Source organism: Penaeus chinensis, chromosome 38, assembly GCF_019202785.1.
Source record: "Penaeus chinensis breed Huanghai No. 1 chromosome 38, ASM1920278v2, whole genome shotgun sequence".
In the NCBI taxonomy this organism is placed as follows: domain Eukaryota; kingdom Metazoa; phylum Arthropoda; class Malacostraca; order Decapoda; family Penaeidae; genus Penaeus; species Penaeus chinensis.
Window position 1 is genome coordinate 31,426,058 of NC_061856.1, and position 15,000 is coordinate 31,441,057.

Below are 15,000 nucleotides of genomic sequence, written 5' to 3' on the forward strand. Positions count from 1 at the left end.
GGAAAATAAATTAGAACTGGCTAAACAGTACTGACACAATTGTGGAAGAAATAATAGGTGTAGGTGTCGCGTCAATGACCTTTTTGGTTTACCTTTTACCTTTTATATAGATACATATTTATATATTTTGTCTTTTCATCCTATTTCTTACCTGCTGTTTAGTCCCTTATTTAGTACCTTTTTTCCTCAGTTATTTATGATATAATCACTGTCATCCTTCGTATTTTTATTTGTTATTTGAAATTTACACGTTTTGATTATTTTATTGTTCTTTGTCTTTCTCTCTCTCTCTCTCTCTCTCTCTCTTTGTGCACAAGATAGAAACATACCAAATTCATGATCAAGATTCAGATAAATAACAATAATAATGATTGTTATAATTATAATGATATAATAATAACAATAATAACAATAATAGTATTATTATTATCATTTTAATTATCATTATTGCTATTATTATTATACTGATTATAATTAAAATTATAATTATAATTATAATTATAATTATATCAATAATAATAGTAATAACCACAATAATGATGGCAATAATAATGATGATAATAATAATAATAATAATAATAATAATAATAATAATAATAATAATAATAATAATAATACTTATAAAATATGGAGAGCTATAAAAGACAACTGATTAATAATGTGTAAGTCTAATAAACCATTGAAATCTAAAGTGTATAAACTTCTAATAACCAGAATGATAAAATAAAGAAACATAAATAATATTATTCAATCAAATCATTAATCTTTAAACAAAATAGTGCAGTCACATACAAAATGATTAGTAACTTAGAAATAATATGTACACTCACTTATACCAAACGCATTCTCATGTCATTGTCCATAAGCGTTATAGCAAATAAAAGGCAAATTTACTGCAGCTCAGTGAGACATCTTGAGATCAAGCCACGTAAGTATCAAAAAAAAAAAAAAAAAAAAAAGTACAAAGAATTTTCTTCAGGAAACACCAAAAATGCATGATACAAAAAAAAAAAAAAAAAAAAAAAAAAAAAAAAAAAAAAAAGGGTTTCTATGGCTTTGTTAATCTTTAACAAAAACAAAAAGCTAACGAGTAATGGATGATGTTATTTGGATGTATCTATATAATGAAACGCATAAAAAATCTACTTATCACTAAAACTGAGCGATTATGCAACTACCTTCATGTTTTCAAACTATCAAATTCTATCTAATGGGTTTCACAAAGTATACTGTTTATGATATGGCTTGTGAATAAAAATGATGTGACACTGATATGCTGGGATATATTTTGAGATACTGATCAGAGCAGGTTTGCACTTATCCTTGTGCAACAGGAGAGCAAGGATTTTGTACTTTGAAATTCTGTTCTTTTAACATTATTCCTCTTCTGTTATTATTTGCAACGTTTTTGTCTATTTAATGTACACTGGACTAGTTTGGCACATTTCTCTAATTACCTTTGTTGAGTATGCAAGATTATTAAGTCTACAAGATTCTACATCAAATTGTCTTCATGATTTTCTCCCTCTTTCTCTCTCTTTTTCTTCCTCTGTCTCCAAAAGGGGCCTGTTGTGTAGTCTATCAATCAAAGAAACATAACTATACTGTAGATTATTTTTAAAAATGATATTGAAACAACATCAACTGATATTATACAAAATACTAAAAAAAAATCCCTTTATGATTCCATAATTCATAAAGTTACATGTTCATTGCATTACTATATATATTGGAAATGTCCTGCACTTTGCAGGCATCTTCTATATTTCTTTCATACATTGCACCTCAGACATTTTGTGAAACTACCTTATTTGGAAAGAACACTTATGCAGAGATTAAACTAGACTAATATCAGTAAATTAGTCTTTGCCATATATATGTAATTCATTTTATTATTTTGGACATATAAAAGAAAAAAAACAAATGTATATCAGCAAACTTCCTAATGGATTTTTCCATATTTTGCAAGTCATCAAGTCTCGTTTTCTTTCTGTTTTTTTTTTCCAAATGATAATGACATGATTTCACAAAAAAGTGGTATGAAATTGTACAGTGATTTGTGGTATGAAAGGAAGCCAGAGATACAGCAAAGTCACCATGCATATGCTAATGAGGTTGAATTTTTTTTCAACAGTATCCATCACTCTTCAATGTAAACGATTCACAGCCAACTAGCTTCGTCTTTATTTCATTTCTTTTCGTCTTTTCCTCTCCTTCTTTCATTCAATCCCATGAACCAAACTTCTATTTCATATCAATTTCATTTTTCTTTAATGATTTCAATACCTATTTTATAGAAAACAATAAAAATAGATACACATTGTTCAAATGTAACTGAATCCCATGTTATTGGAAAAAAAATGGTGCTTCCCTACACAAAAAAAAGGAAAATATTCACACACTTTTAACTTTAGATTTCTTTCATTTCATATTCATTTTCTCCTTTATTTTTATTTTTCTATTTATCTCCTATTACTGTGTTTCACTAGTTTTATTCATCCCCGTGCGTTTCCCCCTTTTGCTCTCCCTGATATAGTATACCTGAGGACCTTATCAAGATGCATAATTTGGGGGAATCTGAACATGATGAACAATATTTTTTGAGGAAAATAACATTGAACAAAAGAAAGGATAAAAAATTACAGTTGTTTGTTATCATGAAGAAATGCCTCATTTTATTTGTTTTTTCTGTTTCTGGATTTTGTTGTTTTTTATCTGCATGCCTAATTGTGTAAATAAAATCCTAATTATATATATAATGTTTGTCTTAAATTATTAAAAGTGATTCAGTTTTTTTTATATAAATATTATATAAATATTTCAACTCTGATTAATATTTTGATACTATACTTTTTGTGTGATTACTTGCTAAATTGCCAATTGTGTGACCTCTCGATAAACATTTCCTTCAAAAACATTACTCCAGAAAATGAATAATCATATCAGTTCTCTTTCCCTTTCAATTTTCTTTTGCCTCACACACACACACACACACACACACACACACACACACACACACACATATACATACATTTCAAAAAAAAAAAAATCTTTGAAGAACACTATATAACAGAAGCATGAAGCTTATTTACCACTTCAGAGGAATCTTAATGCTCATTTTTAATATTTTTTCCTTCTTTTTGTGAGATTTCAAAGGGAAGTTTCGCTCGCTGTCGAGATCATCTGTGTTTGCTGCGACCCGGGATCGTCCTCCAGGTTGGCGATCCTCTGCTTCAAAACCCGGACCTTTGGAGGAAATAGTGCCATGTTAAAAATAATTCTAAGTTAGTTTTTTTTATTCCTTTCTTTACCTTTTTTGTGAGGGGAAAGGGATGATTTTTTTTTTCTTTGTGATATAGTTTTATATACTGATGAGTATACACACACATGCATATATATATACATATTTTTAACATTGCTAAGAGAGCACAATCACACATACACGCACGCACGCACGCACACACACACACACACATAAACACAAACACAAACACAAACACAAACACAAACACACAAAAACACACACAAATATACAAACACACATATATATCCATATATTAAACATAAATAAGCTGAAGACGGACAAAGGCTACCTGGTGAGCATGGCGGTCGACCATCCCCATCATCTGCTGTTCCATTCTCTTCACCTTCAATGCATATTTCTTTTTGAGACGATCAACTGCCGTTAGCAAAGCTCTGCAATGAGGGAAGAAAGATGTACTAGACATATATTTTTGTTTTAATTAGAGATATTGTACTGGGTTAACATATGTGAATGCACATACTCCTAGTACATATATGCTTAAACGTAATCAAAGTTGTTTAATTGAACATTTTACCAAACAAGGAAAAAAACTAAAAAATAAATAAATAAGAAAAAAAAATAAAAAAGGTAGATTACAAATAACGAAAAAAGAAAATCAAATAAAAAAAAAGGCTTCTCAGAAAGTCCCATGCAATCTCCCAATCTCTCACCCATTAGCCTTCTTCAGGTCATTGATGAACTCCTGCGACTGCATGTGTCGAGCCTCCGAGTTTTTGGTCACCTTCTCGAGGGTCGTGACCAGGTCCTGGACGCGGACTTTCAGCTGTCTCTCGCGACGTAAGGCTTCCATGATTTCGGGCGATGAAGAGTCCACACCACTGTCGCCTTCTCCTTCCACATCCTTTAGGGAATTTGTAAAAGGTTATAGAGGGTACCTTTAATACAGTGGTTTGCAGGGGCGGTCTTATTTCTGTAAGGGCTTGACTCTTTATTACGGAAGAGTACAAGATATAGGTATATATGCAGGTAATAGTGGTTATAGAAATATTTGGCGCCTGGAAATTGTTCTTTGCAAATAAGGACATAGAAAAATGTGCTACGCTATAAAAACAGTGTGTTATAGACTACTGCATAAGAATATTAAGAGAACATAGTGAGAGCAAAGAAGTGATCAAATTTCAATAAAAACTTTTTAAATTATTTCAATTCGCTAATAACTATAACTGATCTATGTATATATATATATTTTTTTTTCTTTGCAAAATTCATATATTGAATCTATGAAGAAATAAATGCTATTATGATCACGAATCAATCCATCTTTTTTCTATAAAGTGAGTACCTTAAAAGTTCACAACATTCCAATAATAATACAGAACCAAAAACACTAACTATAAATATAAAACAATATCAATAAAACACAGAATGCATCATAGGATCTCTTACATTACTGCCATCCGGACGCGCTAGGGATAATTCCGATCTTAAATGGTCTATGGTTGCACAATAGGCAGCTGCTTGGGCTTCGCACGTCCCGACTCTTAGCTCGAGACCTGCTTTCTCCCTTTCTATTAGGTATACCTATTGGAGAATAATAAAAGAAAATGGGTTTAGTCAAGAGTATGCATCTTTATGGAAAGGGTTTCAAAAGCATAATTATGTTTCTGTTTTGTTTTGTTTGTGTTTGTGTCTCATAAATAATCTTTCCCCCTTCTTTATCTGTGTAAAATTCTACCGGTAATTTTTGAAAATAAAGGAATGAAAAAAGAAAAAGAAAAGTACGTTCTGTGTGAAGTGATTCACTGGTGGTTCATGAAGCCTCATTTTGCGTTATGACCTAATGATAGTTCAGAAACAGAAATTCATTACTTTTTTATCAATACAGATATGATATTATAACTAGATCTTTATGAAAATGATGAACCCAAATTTAGTATAAAGACCACCATTATATTTGTCAAGACATTGTCAAAAGCAAATATATTTAGAACAGAAAAACTGTTTTCTTTTTAAAAACTTTCATTTTCTACATATTCCACTATGATATGAATTCGTTTCTAACATTCTGAAAGCACAACATACAACTAATACCTACCCTCATTATTTGCACTTGTGCTCTTTTGCCCCCCCCCCCCCTCTTGGTGAGTTTGACATATTCTTTATTTTTTGTAAATATAAAATAAATGAGTGCAACTTGAGTCTGATAAACAGTGGATCATATCGCAAGAACACATGTAGTCGAAAAAAAAATATGTATATATATATATATATATATATATATATATATATATATATTATACACAAACTAGAATGAAAAATCGACTAACTATTTCGGAAGGGCGAGGCAAGCCAGTTAAGCACTACAAATGTAGGTTTGGGATACAGTAACATTATTGTGTACGTACTAGAGTCATTAAAAATATGTAAAACGTAACACTTGAACAATTGATAATCTAAACGCGAAATAAAAAAATAATAAAAAAAATATCGAGTGGCAACACATGCACAGTCAAAAAAAAAAGGAGAAGTAAACAGCAGCGCTCTTAAGAACCAAGAGATGGCGCTGAAAGAGGATACATTTTCGTTGATGATGTTTCCCGCTTAGAGCTAAAGAACAAATGGATTTATGTTGAAGTTCAAGAGAGCAGTGTTAGATCTAATAGTTTATTACATCTACACATATTTACTCCCTATTTTGGATATAAGGTTAAATCTTTCCAAGTCTCCATTTTCTATGATTTCTTGCTCACCCCTTCTGAGAAATGAGAGGCAAGTCAAAGGAAACATTTCGATTTTTTTTTTTTTTTTGCGCAGTGTCCATCTCTAAATTGTTATTTTTACATATGGAAAAGTCAAAATCCGGTATTTACCATTCCATCTTTTTTCTCTGATTTATCCGATGTCGCTGTACAATAAATGAGCAGTCATGTCTTCCAATGTTATTTTCCATGTTTCTGCACAACCCTCTCAGACGTATATTGAACTTCAATTGTTAGCATGAATATCTTTATAATGATTACTATTAGAGTGTGTGATTAACCTTTACCCGTCGTGGCGTTCCGTTGTTGAGAAGAGCAACGACAGCTCATTGCAAACTGTGACACGTCTCCAAGGTGAATAACGTGCATATACCGTTCCCAATCTAAACTGATTTAGAAGCATCCTTGTCTTCACATTTGCCAGTCCGTCTGAAGAATTTAAAACCCAATTTAAAGCTTTACAAACCCGTTCCGGATTTATGTATACCACAGACATCAGAGTTAGGACTGTCAATCCAGTAATACCTTTCTGCTTTCGAGTACTCTGTGACGTAGCAACGACGTCCGTAGATCATAGATACCAGAAATGACAGGATTTTTTTTTAAGAAACCAAAAAGATATACAAAATATATTATTTGATTTTCTTGTCTTCAATATATGATATATATAACCAAAATTGCTTTGGATTGTGACCCACACAGTAATGACCACGAAAATATTAAACAGAAGGCAAAACTTCCATTAGCTTCTGTAATGAAAAATATTTCTGGTAAGTTCCTAATGGCATAGAACACTTGTTGAGAACAATATTTAGCGTAGATTTTGAGTTAATTTCAGAGGCATTTGATATAACCGAAAGATACATGAAAAAATATATATCTTATAGTGATTCTTGACATTAATATTGATGACGTCTCATAGCCCTCAAATCCTGAAGTAGAGCTATGCAAATGTATTTTGACAAGTCTGAGGACAATAACGAAACAAACAAAAAAAATGATTGCATAATGGAATTAGTATATGCTCGCAAAAACAAGTCGCGATATCACAATTTCGGAGCGAATCACGCCTTGAATAATATCAGCCAATCATGTCGCATCTAGTAACCACGAATCGGTTCTCGCGACAGTTCTGATCGGAGGTCATGCAGTACTGTATTTCGCTTTATATAACGAATGTATACTGATATCGGTTTAATCATCTGTTTTTTTAAACGTGTATTGGATATGAGGATAAATATGTTTTGTTCTTATTCGCTATCTAAGTCCTGATGAGAGTAAAATAATCCAAAACACTTATTATGTATTTTTAGATAACAAAAGATAATTAATATATATATATATATATATATATAGACAAAACGCATGGTCATCAAAACGCACACTCCAAATATCTGGTTCATTAGACTCTGTCCTCAATTATTGTAATAAGATCGTCATATAGCAACACTAGCCATGGGAGGGGATAACATACCCCTCCCACAACACAGAGTAGCGCTCAGGTGCTAATTAACCACTAGTAAAGGCAATATTGTTTGTTTTCTGATTGTAAACCCACCGGTGTACATGTGTTTATGCAACCAACAGACTCTTCAAAACGCCCAGGTACTTCTTGTACTTCTGGTACGAGCTATGAGAAGTTTTTTCCTTTGGTATGGGAGAGTTGGCATCATTGCAAACCATAGAGAGCGTGTTTAAAATAATAAAGCTGTTGAATCATATAGCATCTTCCCTGACCTTTCCACAAGTAAGTTCAAAGGAAACCATCCCACATCCACCCCTCTCACCTGAGCTCTTAGTTCTGCCCGATCCTCCCTCATGGCCGTGAGTTCCTGCATCAACACTGCATTCTCGAGGTCCAGCTTGTGGGCGTCGTGAAGGCTGAGTGGATAGTGCCGGGTGAGTGGATCTACGTGGATCGACTCGAGTGGGAGGATGGAGGCTGCAACCTGACATCTCTCATCCCGCATCTTCCCGATGGTTTCTCGAAGGCGCTGTTCCTCTCCTCGGCTTACATCAGAGTCGACTCCACTTGATGTGGATGAGGCAGTGCTGAAGGAAAGCAAATTAGGTATGAATATATGCATGAGGTTTTGATATTCTTTTCCTGCCTCATTCCAGCAGGGATATCCATTTTGTGTTAATACCAAAGCTACATACAAAGGTTTTGCATATCCAAAGCCTATATCTGAAAATGCATATAAACCTCACAACTAGCACCAGTAAAAACTCTTTATGAAATATTTCATTTTACACTTGTTTTATACTTAAATAGCAATAGTCTAGGCCCTATTTGCCAGTGTGATTCAGTGAAAAAAATAGTATTTCACTACTGATATAAGCAAATAAGTGACAGTGAAAGAGATGCATGTACTATTCAGTGTTGACCTTTTATGCTTTTCTTTGTTTTTTGTTTCATTGTCTGTTTCACTGTTTTCTGAAACAATAATAACCATCACTTTTATAATAAAGACAAAAAGTTAACAGTTATACACAAAATACACATACTAGCCCAGTATCATTCAAAATAAATACAACAAATCATAAATCCATCATAAGAACCAATGACCTCGTACAGAAGAGAAAGACGTCCTCACCTTGTATTATGGCTTATACTGGCCTCGTTCCAGTTTTCCGAATCATTCTGCATTCCGCTCGCCCTCTCCAAACGGGAAAGTAAATGCCGGGCAACATTTTCTGTGGACCTTCGTTGTTCCTGGGCTCTTCTGACGAGAGCCACGAGGTCTTCCTGGTCTGAAAGACTCACCCCAGCATTTCCCTTCACCCCAACACCCGCAGCTTTGCAACTGGCAAATAACAACGCAATCTCACTTTCCAGGAGTGCCACTAACACTTCATAAGCTTCTATAGTCTGGTCTAGGTTGGTCACTGCTAGTTGTAAGGCAGTCGAATTTGATTCATATTTCCCTATGAGAATACTCAAATGATCACAGTGTGCTTTCGATTCACTAAGAGTAATGGCCAACACATCATTCTGTGCTTTCAAATGATCCACCTTAGCGTGCAGTCTCTCTATCTCCACTTCAAACTCTTTTAGTCTCTCATGAGGAGCTAGCGCACCTCCTGCAGTGGCCAGGGCGTGGTAGAGCTCCTGGGCATCACTCTCTTCCTGAACCCCGGCGACCAACTGCTCCGCCACCGCCGTCGTCCACACTCCTACACTACTCAGGTCTGAGCCTGTTATTCGCTGGTCTCCACTCTCAGCCTGTGGAATAGATGGTATGTAAGATGTTTGCAGGTTTGCTCAAATAGAAACATCACTTACTAACTGTATTGGTGTGATTGTAGAGACACGATTTCTACCAACTTGCTAAATTGGCAAAATTAGTTCCTATTTGACTGACGGGGTTTTTAAATTAGTAAATGTTCAGCCAGATCTGGCTTTTGCATATACTAACTTTTCAAAACCTGATGTTTATCTTCTTATATTATTAAATGGTTTCTTAAAGTAATCAAATGAGATTTTGCTTACTCATTCTTTTAGAAGGAAATAAAAAAATAAAAGTAAAAAAAATAATTGATTATAGGAACTGAGGTCTTGAAACATATTTGTTGCAGAGCCATCTATAAGTAAAGACAATAGCTAATCTTATTACAGTGGGCATGACACTGTAGTCTTGACACCCGCGCACATTGGGTTAAAAACATTTATATGGTATCCGCCACCCCCCACCCCTTGCCCCATATCGAGCAAGAAGGGCGGTGCGGTTGCCGGACGCTTATAACGCCTTATCACTTCAGGCGTGCTTTGTATATGCTTATAAATGCGGTCAGTGGAGCTACCTGTCATCTCACTCACTCGCCCTCCCTCCCCCGTCAGTTTGATGTAGGCAGCGAGTGAGAGAGAGACAACGCTTTTGGCCCTCTCCGCTGCGATCTACCACTGATGCTACACCATTGTTCCTCATTGCATTTAAAATGCCTCGTACCAGCAAACAGGGCAAACATTTCTCAAAGATACATAAGGAAATGTTGGGAGCAGAATGTAAGATCGCAACCAGGATGTCCCCCTCCCATATCCCCAAGTATATTTTCTTGTTTATTAGGTTGGTTTTTTTTTCTGTTATTGTAGTTTTCGGGGAACTGATTGATGGCTGGTATGGGAGGCAGAGATGATGGGAAATATCGGTGTGAATAAGCTATACAAGGCACACACAATGGAAAACAAATGACCATAATCTTTAAATGCGTTTTTCTCGAAACGATTTTCTTTTCCTCTGAATTCCTACTAGTAATAGAACTTGAAATTTGCAAATTGGGGGAAGTGTTGAATCCATATGTGGGTTCAAATAAATATATTTTCTCATAGAAATATTTTAGATACGACAATTATGTAAATGCGCAATATAGAAATCTGGAAACTTTAACTGACTACCAAGTATCACTCGACAACTTTTTTTCTTTTTTTTGGGGGGGAGCAATATTTTTCCAACTCTTGACAAGTCATCCTTAAAGTTGTAAAAAAAAATCCTAAAAGCAGAGAGCAGGAATTATTCAAATACAAAAGGAAACAAAAGTTTAATATCTATATGTATAAATCTTTATTCTGATGTGAAAGTTGGAAAGTTGGTATTTTAAAACTTTCATTCATAACGACCTATATAAAACCTTAATGGGATTTATATATATGGACATGATGATTTTCTTTCCCAGAAAATTAAATCCTACATATAACGGTCATTCTGATTTTTACTATTCATTATCAGACCATTATATTATATTTAACGTATCTTTTAAAAACGTTGTTTCTCAATAACTTGGGATAATCATATATTCAGTGAGTAAGGGAAAAGAAGTGTTCAAAATCATAGCCATTGAAGCATTCCTCAACTGACCTTCTTAAGACGAACCCTCTCTGCCAATCGGCAGATAATGGGCGTGTCGTCCTGAGTGGGCGTGTGGCTCTCCGGGGGCTGAGGGGAGGGAGAAGGTGACACGGTGCCAGGTCCTGAGCCGCTGGGCGCCGATCCTCCTGAAGTGGCAGTGAAGGCGGCCAAGGGAGCTCCTCTCAGCCCACGCACCGTGACGGCATCGGCGACCTGGGGGGACTGGGGCGGCATCGCTGGCTGCATTCTTTGATACTCGCGAAGCTGTGGAAAAGGTGCTCGCGTGAGAGGAGGACTGGCATCGTATTCACTTTGGGTTAAGTGTGTTATAGTTATATAAAGGTAAATCATAGTGGTATTCTATGTGTTATAGTTCGTTGGTGTCTTAGTTACAAACTGATAGTATCTTAGTGTAAATTATAACTATTATTCTTATGAAAATTACCAAAGTACAGATGAGAAAAAAATAACATAACATTCATAATATCATCACTATATATTTTATTTCTTCTGATATTTTACAACTTGACGGAAGATGATATACACATGGAAGAAGATAATACATAATTACAAAAAAAATAAAATATATTTTTCTCTATCTTAGCTCTCTTCAAAAGAAATATATACCATGAAAGATATACATTTCATGCTACATCCAGCATCATGTTTTGCACACTGTACCAATTCCATCCTACCAGCAAAACGTAAGCAAAAGAAAAATCCGTTACCGACTCCCACCTTTTTACGGAGGACATCCCTCTCCTGAGTGAGGGTTGCAAGGGCATTGCGATGAGTTGAGGCACTGTGTTGTGCAACGGCGAGAGCATGTTGGAGGCTCATGTTCTCCTCTCGGAGTGCTTTCACCTCCTCCTCCAAAGCACTTAAGGAACGGCAAGGCTCGTCCCCTGAAGCCCGGCAGCTGCTTGTATCTCCACTGCCTCTGGGACACTCGCTCACGTCCAGGTCTGCGATGCCTTCTCCGGCCTGAGGTGGGGGGGAGGGGGGAGAGGGGGGTTATTGGGGTTCACTGCATGGAGTCTGAGTGACGCGTGCATGAAGAGGATTACTGGATATCTCTATTGTCTGATTAATGATTTTGTCTTACATCATTCTCTGATTTATTAATTAGTAAGCATGGAGGAAGTGTAAGGTTCGTGATTACAAAGTAATCAGAGATTTAAAGGTATGTGTATTTGTAGATGTATATAAGTAAACATGTATTCAACACACACTTTTGGGGGTTAAAGTGAGCCATCCTGGCATATGCCTGTTATATGCCTTGCCTGAATGGATGCCCTTCCTAATCAACCACAGTTCGGCGGCGACTTCCCCTACGACACCTGCGTTTGACCGACCTTCGTAGCCCGGAGGGACCCGGCGGCCGTGAGAGCGAGTTTCACGATGCCAAGCGTGAGGCGTTCACGCGTAAGCGCCGTTGGATATATGTACATATATATGTATATGTGTGTGTGTGTGTGTGTGTGTGTGTGTGTGTGTGCGTGTGTGTGTGTGTGTGTGTGTGTGTGTGTGTGTGTGTGTGTGTGTGTGTGTGTGTGTGTGTGTGTGTGTGTGTGTGTGTGTGTGTGTGTGTGTGTGTGTGTGTGTGTGTGTGTGTGTGTGTGTGTGTGTGTGTGTGTGTGTGTGTGTGTGTGTGTGTGTGTGTGTGTGTGTACACTTGCCCTGGACAATACATTAAACTCCACTCTAGGGTTCAAGGATCGTACCCTGTGAGCTTCCCGTGCAAGGGAACGGTGAAGCTGCTGGCAACAGGGCAGTAGTTCCTACCGAGGGCGTTTATCAGAACAACTGGCAGTTCACGGCAGATGCAGAACATGTCTGGCGGAAGTTTGGTCAAACTGAACAAACGACAGAGATAGCATTCCTAGTTAGATGGAATTGCGAGCAAGGAAAAACTTTATATATATGTGTATATATATATATATATATATATATATATATATATATGTATGTATGTATATGTGTGTGTTTGTGTATGTGTGTGTATTTCTGTGTGCGTGTGTATGTGTGTGTGCATGTATATGCTCCATATATATATATATATATATATATATATATATATATATATATATATATATATATATATATATATATATGCATATATATATGCATATATATATATATAAATATATATATATATATATATATATATATACTCGTGGTCCCGAGTTCAATTCCCCGTCGCGGCGGTCATAAAAATGCCTGCGCTCTGACTGCTGGTTCGAGCCCGTGAAAACGACATATCGCCGTGAGAAGTCAGACGCAGGTGTCGGAGGGGAAGTCACCGCCGTGGCACAAATATCAGCGCGCCGAACCGCGGTTGATTAGGAAGGGCATCCAATCAGGCAAGCATGGCACTGCCATAGAACCTCTCAATAGTTTATTGAGAGAGGCCTATGTCCTGCAGTGGAATGAATGGCTGTTAAAAAAAAAGAATATATATATATATATATATATATATATATGTATGTATGTATATGTGTGTATATGTGTATAGATACATACATACATACATATGTGTGTGTGTGTGTGTGTGTGTGTGTGTGTGTGTGTGTGTGTGTGTGTGTGTGTGTGTGTGTGTGTGTGTATGCATATATAAATATACATATATGAATATAAATATATATACATACACACACACACACACGTACACATGTATATGTGTGTATATATATATATGTATGTATATATATATATATACACCATCTTACCTCCACAGCTCTATCATCTATGTCACAAGATGTCGAAGCATCCGTGGCTGTGTTATCCCTGTTCTCCTCCGCGTGTTCTTCAGACTCGACAGCCTCACTAGTTGAATCTTCTGTGGAAAAAGTATAAAAAGTTAAAAGTTTATTCATATCTCTATTTCATGAGTATGATGAAATTCTGGACTTTCCTTATTCCTCTGTGTGTGTGTGTGTGTGTGTGTGTGTATGTGTGTGTGTGTGTGTGTGTGTGTGTGTGTGTGTGTGTGTGTGTGTGTGTGTGTGTGTGTGTATGTGTGTGTGTGTGTGTGTGTGTGTGATTATTTGCCATATCCATTCAACATGAAGTCCAACTTCAAAGATCTGTATAGTATACTAACAGACAAAGCAACCTCTTTATACATACACAGGTAGCATCAATAGCCTCAAAGTTCTCAATATGTATAGGCACCTGCCTAAGGACAAAGCGATTTTTTTATACATACACCTGTAGCATCGTAAATCGACAAAACATATCCGTAGCATCAGTCAACAAAACAATCTTCGTTACACACACGCACTCTGTTCTTAACAAAATATACAAAAACATGTATTCACTCATATCATCATAAGCAAAACAACTGTCTGTTAAAGGACAAATCAGATATGCGAAGCTGAACCTCGCCCGGGCTATTCCCATGAAGGAAGCCCGGCCTGTGGCGACCTACGCCGACTCGATTTGAGTGTGCCACAGCAGTAACCTCCAGGTAACAATTGCAACTTCTCGCGCCTGGGTGATACACGAACCGCCGACCCTCGGATGAGAGGCCGACCCTTTTCCATTGTACGAGCCCGGAGGCTAAACAACTGCCTGTTCAGTTGTGTGAAATTTGTAAAGGCTCGCTTCGCCCTGGCCTTCCATGGATGTGGCCCGGCCAACTTTTCAAAACAAAAGATACAAGGTAACTTTCCACATTCACACCCGTAACATCAGTAGAAAAAAAAAAAACTTTTTTTTAAAGACACGTCCATACATCTACAGACAAAACAATTTTTGATCCAAAGCAAGACATAAAAACACAATTTTCCATGAACTCACCCCTGCAGCACCAGTAAACAAAGCATACAAAGCAACTTTTTTATACACATATCCATAGCAACAGTACACAAAACAGCTATGTAATCGAACAAAACATCTCAAAAACCACACCAGCCCATGGCACCAACACAAAACAGCTTTGTCCTCGAAACCAAACACAACAACTCCCAGCGAAGGCCCACCCGTAGCATCGTGCTGGTCGTGCGAGAGTTCCGACTGCGAGTAGTCCTCAGGAACCGCCGCCTCCTCCTCGGCGATGACGTTGATCCTCTGCTGGTCGATCTTGCGGGAGAGTTCGGCGATGACAGAGTGCAGTTCGGTTAGTCTT

At 36.6% G+C, this 15,000-nt stretch overlaps 1 protein-coding gene across 2 annotated transcripts in view; it reads right to left on the reverse strand.

The window, feature by feature from the left end:
• Positions 1 to 1,022: 1,022 nt before the first annotated feature.
• The window catches only part of LOC125046190 (colorectal mutant cancer protein-like), a 27,766-nt gene continuing 13,788 nt past the window's right edge, over positions 1,023 to 15,000 (reverse strand). The window contains exons 3-12 of one of the 2 annotated variants that reach the window (XM_047643893.1): positions 14,855 to 15,000; positions 13,601 to 13,710; positions 11,610 to 11,855; positions 10,881 to 11,135; positions 8,622 to 9,250; positions 7,812 to 8,076; positions 4,712 to 4,846; positions 3,976 to 4,166; positions 3,594 to 3,696; positions 1,023 to 3,246 (exon numbers count right to left, since the gene is read on the reverse strand). The exon at positions 14,855 to 15,000 is cut by the window's right edge and continues 68 nt beyond it. In XM_047643893.1, coding sequence (XP_047499849.1) covers positions 3,151 to 3,246; positions 3,594 to 3,696; positions 3,976 to 4,166; positions 4,712 to 4,846; positions 7,812 to 8,076; positions 8,622 to 9,250; positions 10,881 to 11,135; positions 11,610 to 11,855; positions 13,601 to 13,710; positions 14,855 to 15,000 — 2,176 coding nt within the window. In that variant the 3' untranslated portion in view covers positions 1,023 to 3,150. Of the gene's footprint in view, positions 3,247 to 3,584; positions 3,697 to 3,975; positions 4,167 to 4,711; positions 4,847 to 7,811; positions 8,077 to 8,621; positions 9,251 to 10,880; positions 11,136 to 11,609; positions 11,856 to 13,600; positions 13,711 to 14,854 lie in introns of both variants that reach the window. The other variant, XM_047643892.1, reaches the window with a different exon arrangement.